Source organism: Myotis lucifugus, unplaced genomic scaffold (genome assembly GCF_000147115.1).
Source record: "Myotis lucifugus unplaced genomic scaffold, Myoluc2.0 scaffold_1630, whole genome shotgun sequence".
Taxonomy (NCBI): Eukaryota; Metazoa; Chordata; class Mammalia; order Chiroptera; family Vespertilionidae; genus Myotis; species Myotis lucifugus.
Window position 1 is genome coordinate 38,001 of NW_005872678.1, and position 8,714 is coordinate 46,714.

General features: G+C 40.9%; 1 protein-coding gene across 1 annotated transcript in view; it reads right to left on the reverse strand.

The window, feature by feature from the left end:
* LOC102417379 (laminin subunit alpha-4-like) overlaps window positions 1-8,145 on the reverse strand; it is a gene marked incomplete at its 5' end in the record, with an annotated part of 46,088 nt that extends 37,943 nt beyond the window's left edge. The window contains 3 exons of the mRNA XM_006107990.2: window positions 536-631; window positions 2,769-2,983; window positions 8,051-8,145. Of these exons, the coding sequence (XP_006108052.2) occupies window positions 536-631; window positions 2,769-2,983; window positions 8,051-8,145 (406 nt within the window). The remainder of the gene's footprint in view (window positions 1-535; window positions 632-2,768; window positions 2,984-8,050) is intronic.
* Window positions 8,146-8,714: the final 569 nt, after the last annotated feature.

Below are 8,714 nucleotides of genomic sequence, written 5' to 3' on the forward strand. Positions count from 1 at the left end.
TGATCACTATTTGATTGATAGGAGGTGACAGAAAAATCCAGGAAAGAAAGATGCAGCTCCTTTTCATAAGGCCTGAATATTTTATTTCTGGTGCACTTTAGATTTGGAGAGATCTGGGAAAAACCACTGAAATCTCTTGGTATCTCAGTTTTCTCAGAGTTGTAAAGCATTGTCTGTATATCATATTATCTAGTGACCTGAAGAGAAAAGGGAGAAAGGGAGCTAAAATAAACCCAGTCTTTGGGAATTATGTTTCTGAATTTGCCTTTATCCACTAGGTAAGATGCTAAACTTAAAGACTTGATAAGTTTTGTAGAGGTGTTTAAATGTAAATCACCTATTTGCAAATTAGAATCAAGTGGACAACTGAATCTTTTTTGTTTAGGATACATTTGTTTGAGGCACAGACAGGGTTAAAGCCAGGGGTGAAACTCAGGCAGTTTCTAGAGAGGGGTATTGCATAACGTTCCTTAATCCTCCACCTGCAGCACATTAGAGAAAGTGGGGTTAGTCAATCATGTACTGTTATTTTTACTTATGGTTGGGCAGTCCGTGCCTGTAGGGGGTTCAAAACTTTTTTCCAAGCATTTTCCGGTTACACTGTCACATGGGCCTCCTCCACAATTGCACACTGTGGGAAACAAAAACAAGAGATTAGGGATTCATTTCTTAGTGCTTAAAGTATGGTAATGTTCTCATGGTTTCTAGAAATACTGGCTATCAGTATATAATTATTCAATGGGCATTAATTATATTCTATGATACCGAGATTGTGCCCCTCACCCAATTAAGCCCCAGTCCAGTGAAATTTTCAAAGGAGACCCTTGGGCAAAAACAAATTTAAATTTTCTAGGACTCCTCTCACAATTTTGGGGGGGATCCTGACATGACTATTACAGCTGCTTCAGTCCAGAAAAATCCTGGTAAATTTCACAAGATACAAGATAATCATGGAGCCCATTATTCAACTGGACTCTGAAAGCCAGCCTTTCATTGCAGCCTGACTCTCCAGTTTAATCCAACTTTGGGGTTGATCATTGCCAGGTGTGAAGGAGGAGTAGTCCAGCGAGGAGAGAGTGAGGAGGCCCAAGAGCAAATCTTGGCTTCCACAGTGCTTGACCCTTGGCAAAGCTGACTCCAAACCTCCAAGTGATAGTTCTCAGTGGGATGGCTAGGAATAATGTCGTGGAAAAAATTAGGAACATATTTACATAAATTTAGAAATCCTGAGAACCCTCTATTCATCTACTGAGGATTTTCAAGATAGTCATTTGGAGAAAAAACAAAAACAAAACCCCCATTTCAGAGTTTCAGAGTAGAAATTAATTTGTGATATTTAAAAAGGAATTCCTGAGCTATCAACAATAAGCTGAAGTAGAATTGTGAATTTTCCCCATCTCTCAACTGTCTTTAGAGAAAAATCATAAAAAATTTAGCTGTAAGGGGAAATGCATTTATTACATTTCAGCTGTTTAATGTTCCACAAAATGTAGATTTATTAACCATTCAGCAAGATCATGCTTTATTGCTTTTAGCATTAGCTTCTTTTCTAAGAGTGACCTGCTTCTATGTAGTTTAAACATAAGTTTAGTAAATGTTTTGAGAATCAGAATATTCATCAATGTCTAAGGCTTTGATTTTGCCAGCAGTTTTTTAAAATTATTGCCTCAGGATATATATATATATATATTAGAAAGAGGAAGAGAGAGAGAGAAACATGTATGTGAGAGAGAAACATCAATTGGTTGCTTCCTGTACATGCCCCAACCAGGGAATGAACTCACAATATTGATATGACAAGGAAGGGAACGCAAAATCTTTTGGTGTGTGGGACAATGCTCTATTCAACTGAGCCACCCAGCCAGAGCTGCCAGCACTCTTTCAGATGCCTGCTTTTCTTCTTTAGTCTGTTTGGACACAGAACACTCTATCTACTCTGTGTCATTTTCGGTATTATGCCTTTATGCACTTTGCTTTCTTGTAGACATGTTTACTTTTATTGTGATTTCTGAAGATCACATGTGTTTTCTTCTCAATATTAACCTTTACACTTAGAATCTTTTTAAGTGGGACTTTGTTTTAGTGAGGGGATTTCCAATAGGAGCATGCCACAAGAGTACAATGCCTCTTCCTCACCCTGCTTCCCCTCAAAGTCACAAACGAATAAGAAATATTCAGTCTCAGCCTTATTCCTAGAGGAAGGCAATTTAACTTTACCTATTAAGAGCTTTATTCTATGTGGCAAATGGATTATAGAAATTATCAATGAAATGTATACATTTCAGTCTAACTGAAGTCAATTCTTATACTCTACCTGAGATAGTTGCTCTGACAATTTGAGGAAATTTGGGGATGAGTAAACTCTACCATTGATTTGCTCACTTATTGCACTGAAATGTCAGTTTTACCAAACATAACTGAAAAATGGGACTTAGCTTCCAGAATAAGAAAAGTGATGTGAACCATGCAGGTTTTCATTCAGAATTCTGGCCAATCATAGGCTGTCCATGGAAGTCTGCTTTTCTTCTTTGATCAAAATGGGAAGGATATAAGATGGCAAGGCAAGAGCTCATTTGTGTCAGTGTCTTTTGGTTTATGAGCTAGGTTACATTAGTAGCCTTGATAATATCCACCAGGGGTGAGTATGGGATGCACATTCCTGAGAATGTGCATTGCCCTGGAAAAGTGACAAGGGGTCACTTGAGACATTTTCCCAAGATAAATACATCTAAATCCAGGTGGCTGTCTAAGGATTTACAGTACTGTACCTGCACAGTTCTTGGCTATCCTGGCATCCCCATAGTAGCCTGGGGCACAGCGTTCACACTTGAATCCAGTGGTATTACGTAAGCAATTCCTACACTGGCCAGTGATCTCATCACAATCTTCAAAAATCAGGTTAGGATCAGAATTTCCACTGCAGTCACATTTCTTACAGGTGTTTCCGACAAGCAAGGGGTTTCCATAATAACCAGGAGCACATCTGAAGGGGAATCACATGTTAAAAATTTAACAGCCATAGTTTTTCTTCCTTTTAATCTTTCCCACCTAGAATAAAAGCGTAGTTAATATTTGTGGTTTGCTTTTCCAGAATTCATTCACATCTCCCATCTTCCTAATAGAACTAGACTTTGTTTTTAAGGAACCACCCCTCCCCAGTGTGTTACAGCCCATTCAGCATGGCCAGCCCTCCAGATGTAGGAGTGTCTGGATATGACCAATGTGTGGGAGTTTTTGGTCATTCCAACAACTGGCGTGCACAGCTGGCATATGATGGGTGGTGCTAGATACGCTAAATGAGACCCACTACTAGTGCACAGCTAAGAATGATCTCGGCCAAAGTTTTAATAATACCTTTGTTAAGAAACACCGATATAAGTCACTGTCCACCTTGCTGTTAGTGAATTGTTCAGATTAACCTAAATCTGAGCCGCTCAATGCCTGGCACTATCCTGTCCAAAATGGATTGGCTCAGAGGTGATTCAATTGGAGTGTAGCCCAGGGCTCTTGTTTGAGGGCTCTGGGGAGGCATTCTTTTCATCTGTGGGAGAATGAAGAGTCAGGTGGTGCTCTTAGTTCTGAAGCCATCTTGTGACCGAGGAAAGGCAATGTGGAGACAAGGCAGAGGGCAGAGCTGAGGGTACCACAGAGAAACAGAGCTGGAGCCTAAGTAGCCATTATTCTGGACATTTTAGATCTCTGGGTCTACAGAGGCCAGGCACCTAACTACTGCATTTGCTGTGGGGGCACAGCTGGTGCCTTTGGTCATGCTGGCTGGGCCCCTCATGAGACAGCCTAGCCCCGTTGGAGAGTGGTGACTGAAATCCATCCAACCTTTGCTGGCCTGGCCAAACTGTGCACTCTAGGTGGGGCTGCCTCTGCTCAGAGGAACAAATGCTTTTCTCTATTTTTCAAAGGCCCTGCTGTGAGTGGTGGGACTGCAGGTCCCATCTAAGTGTCAGCTGCTACTTGGTTCCTGTCAACTGTTGCCAAATTGTAGCTGTGAGGGAATGGAGGACCTGCATTGCTAAATTTTCCTATTTTTAAACAAAGAAGTTAAAATTTGGATTTTATGTTTGCTGCGGACTGCAGGCTGGAATGGGGAGACCAGGGTGGGGTGTGGAGAGCCTGGGCTAGGGCATTGGCCTTGGGAATGGAAAGGAAGGGAGGACTTTCCAAGGAAATAAGTAAGGCTTGGTCTCTAGTAATATGATACTACATTTTAAAAACTTCCATTTAAAGTAATAAAATTATGATTCAGAACATTTGAAAAATAGAGAAATGAAAAATAAAAATCACACCTGTAATCCCAAGGCCCTAATGAAATAATTGTTCAACATTTTGCATATGATCTTCCAGCCTTTATTCCTACATTTGTTTTTTTGGTGTAGTTGTAATGATGGTGTATGTTCAGTCGTTACACCCTTGACTTGCCTTGTATCTCATAGCTTCCCCTGGGTGAGTTTACTTAGTTACCACAGACAACTGGGGGGTAGGCCACACAGGCCTGGCATTCTGAGGTTGAGAGGCTACTTGGTTTTCCAGCCTCACATAGCTAGGAAGTCACAGTGCAAGACCCAGACCTTCTGACCCTCATGTTCTTTCCTTCACTCCACCCTGGACCACACTGCTGCTACTATAAATGAATGAGTGAATTCATCCAACAGAGGGACAATTCATGTCTATTTTATGCAAGGCACAGAAAGACAGGAAGAGGAAAAATACACAGCCCATTCTGAAAGAACAGGAAACAAATGAAGCACAATCATACATAATATCTAAATTCTAGAAATTGAGGTCTATATAAAGATAAGAATGAATTAAAGTGTCACACAATCTACAAAGAGATATCCCCAAGAGAAAATGTTTCATGAATTTTGTTACTCATATTCATTCATGTCTTTGCACCTCTAATTTACTGGGCCTCTGGTCCCCAAGACAGCATAAATCATTCCTCTACGGAATACATGGCTGGATTGAATTTCTAACCTTTGCTGCAGTTCACTAAACAGAATATTAGACTCATTGAAATGGAACTCAGATCTACCCCCTTAATGTGCAGCTGGGAATCCTGAGGTCCAGGAGTGAAGGGACTTGCCCAAGCTCGCATAAGTCAGATGCCAGTTACTAGTACTTTCATTTCTCTGTTTAATTTCACTGTATTTGATCTTCATAGCTTGTCCCCTGGTCTTCCATAAGAGAGAAAAAAAACAAATTCTCTATTCTGTAAGTCAGAATCTCAATCACAGTAGAAACCTACTTTAAGTTACTTTAAGTCTCAAGAACATCTTTTGGTGATAGGTTTGGTGGCAACTCTGAAGTCACAGTCCAACCTTCAACACTACAGATTTTTACAGGCTCCTCTCAGGATGGTCATGAGGCTGAGAGATGAGGATGTAAAGCTATGAGACACAGGAGACAATCAATGAAGGACACTATTTACTTCAAAGCCAGAATTTCTGTTAAGGAAACTGAGAGTCGGGGAAATGAGCCACCATGTCCCAGACACACATTATGCCAGTGGTGGAAACTGAACAATGACCACAGTGACTCCTACTGTCACCAGTTAGTTTCTATTGCGCCTGTATTAAGCACCTGGTGTCATACTAAAAACTTGGCAGCATCACCTCACAACAGTCTCATAAAGTGGGTATTTTCATTTTCTCCGTTCTGGAGATGTGGAAATAACTTAGAGGTCAAAAATAACTTGCCCAGGAGGATCACAAAGGGCTAGAGTTGAGATTCAAACTCAGCCAGGCTCTCTACTTCCATTTTCCAAACGAGTGCTCTCTCCTCCATCCTATCAATCCAGGTCCATCATAAGCACCCAATCTGATCCAGCCTTATGGGGTAATGGCAGGAGATCCTAGGAGCCTCTGCTGTGGGCCAGGGTTTTATCATCCATAATCCCACATCTCAGGTGGGCATGCTATTCTGTGCCAGGACCCCCACTGCTGCAGACAGAACCTTTAGCTGCACCCTGTGAGATTTTGCAGAAATGAGCTCTTAGGGCTGAGATTACTTCACTTCTGGGAGGCCTTGCATTAGGTTAGCAGGGACCTATTTAAGGCCATTAGTTTCCCCCCCCCCCCCACAGGAGCCATGGAACACCCATTATCTGGGAATACAGCTCAATCCTTATCAGACTAAATTGAGTTTAACCTCAAACACTGGTGAGAAAAAAACTCCACCTCTGGATGATTAACAATCCTCTCAGACCCCCACTGAGAAAAAAAAAAGAATAAATCAAGTGCCTCATATTCCTGGGTCCCTCAGTAAGGAAATAATAGAATGAGTGTGTCACCAACATTAATCAACCAAAGGTAATCTGATCATCTCTGAAAGATGAAACTCACATGGCCCTCAGCTTTTACTTTCCCTCTTCCTTTATAGCAAAAAAAGAAAAAATCTGCCCTAGCCGGTTTGGCTCAGTGGATAGAGCATCAGCCTGTAGACCAAAGGGTCCGGGGTTCGATTCTGGTCAAGGGCACATACTTTGGTTACAGGCTCCTCTTTGGTCAGGGCTAATGCAGGAGGCAACCAATTGATGTGTGTTGTGTGTTTCTCTCAAATCGATATTTCTCTCTGTCTTTCCCTCACTCTTCCACTCTCCCTAAAAATCAATGGAAAAATATCCTCGGGTGAGGATTAATTTCTTTAAAAAGGGAACAATCCCACGACCCTTTAGAGAAAGAATTATCCACATTTTGCACATTTAATAATCATAATAACAATGACCTCTGAGTATAGATATTTTCTCTGTACCATAGACATTGTGGCTTTTTTTTTTTAATATTTTATCGATTTTCCATAGAGAGGAAGGGAGAGGGACAGAGAGCTAGAAACATCGATGAGAGAGAAACATTGATTAGCTGCCTTCTGCATACCCCCCACTAGGGATGCGCCCACAACCCAGGCACATGCCCTTGACCGGAATCGAACCCGGGACCCTTCAGTCCGCAGGCTGACGCTCTATCCACTGAGCCAAACCGGTCAGGGCAACATTGTGGCTTTTTAAAAAGAGTTGCAGAACTACATTTTGAGAGATGGAGGGTGTTTTCTTTGGAAGTGAGTTGGCTTATCATTTAAGGTTTATGTTTTGATCCCAAGGCTAAGTCACATTCAGGATGGTCGGGAGTGTGATGTGTGGAGGTGAGTACACTGCAGATGTTGGACTAGATGTTGGACTGGTCCCTCCTGCCCTTCCCTCTCTGTCTTTATGACACCACCTAACATTTTGCTGTCTAAACACAATGATGAGACCATTGTTAATGCATTTCTGTTGAAAATTATAAGGCCTCTATGTGAGTTTTTTTTGGTGAAACCATTTTATCATAGAAATCTGTGAGCAGTTGACAGGTGGGGAGAATGGGAAATGTCTTGCCAAGAAATCATTCAGTGGGAAGCCTCGCATCTTTAGTCCCCGAGGCCTTTCTTGATTGAGCAGAGCTCAGAGCAACTCAAAAAAAGAAAGTTAGGTGTAGATACCAAACGGGGATTCAGAAAATGCAAACTCTCATGAATTTTTTTTTCCAGGGGAGGAAATGGTGTAAAGACTGAGTTAAATAATAGATTCATGCTTTTTTCAGTGTATTTCAATGGATTGCTTTCATGGAGGATTTAATTTTGACTTTCAATTTTATTTCAGTGCATTGCAATGTATTTTAAACTTATTGCTCTAATAGAGGATATGATTTATTTTTTATTTAACAAGGCAGCCTCACTCTCCATTAATTATATTACTGGTTCTCAATGATAGAGAGAGAGGGGAGTGTTACCAAAACCATCCAGAGAATCTTTTTAAAATACACATACTCATTTTTTTCTTTCCATGTCCATTTATCCTGATGTGGCTCTGGCCTGGGCCCCTAGGGAGCATATTGTTATATCTGTGTCTGGGGCATGGGGTTATGAAATGCTATCTCCTACTCCTTCCTCTCAATCATCCACTTCAGCATCTATTGAAGGGGAGTAAGGCAGAGCTGATGAATACAAGCAACAGAAAGCTTCCTTTGATCCACACAGAAAATGGTACATTTTATTAGCTTACCTTTCACAGTTAGGTCCAGCATAGTTTTCTTTACAAATACACCGAACAGCTCCATTTTTTCTATAGCAGGATTCTGCAAAACTAGAATTGTAAGGGGATATTAGAAGTCAATTCCATAAATCACTGAAGAGACCTTCTTCAAATGGGTGTGGTCATTTGCTTTATTTAAAGTAAATCCTCTTCCTTTTGGAAAAGTTTAGAACAAGAAGGCTCAGACAGAAAATGCCAGTCCATTTGTGAAGCCATTTTTCAGGTTCACCTTACTTATTTTTCCATAGAGGCATTTCATTATTTTTACTTGAAGCAGTGGGCATTTCAGAAAACCATATATTATATATAAAGTCTAAAACACATTCCAAAGGCAGATAAAATAAGCAAATTTTGCCTGCAATTTTAGATTTATGTGAGAATTTTCTCTTATTCTCATCACTTTCTGTGTATAAATTTGAAAGTTCCCCCTTTTTTATTCCCTAGATCTCTTCCACTCTTCACAGTTATGAGCCAATTCTAAACTATCCTATATAATAAAAGGCTAATATGCAAATTGTCCCCTCAGGAGTTTGACCAATCAGTAGTTCAACTCCTCGCTATGATGTGCACTGACCACCAGGGGGTGGCTCAGAATGAAGGAAGGTCCCACCAGCAGCCAGCAGCGGGGGGGGGG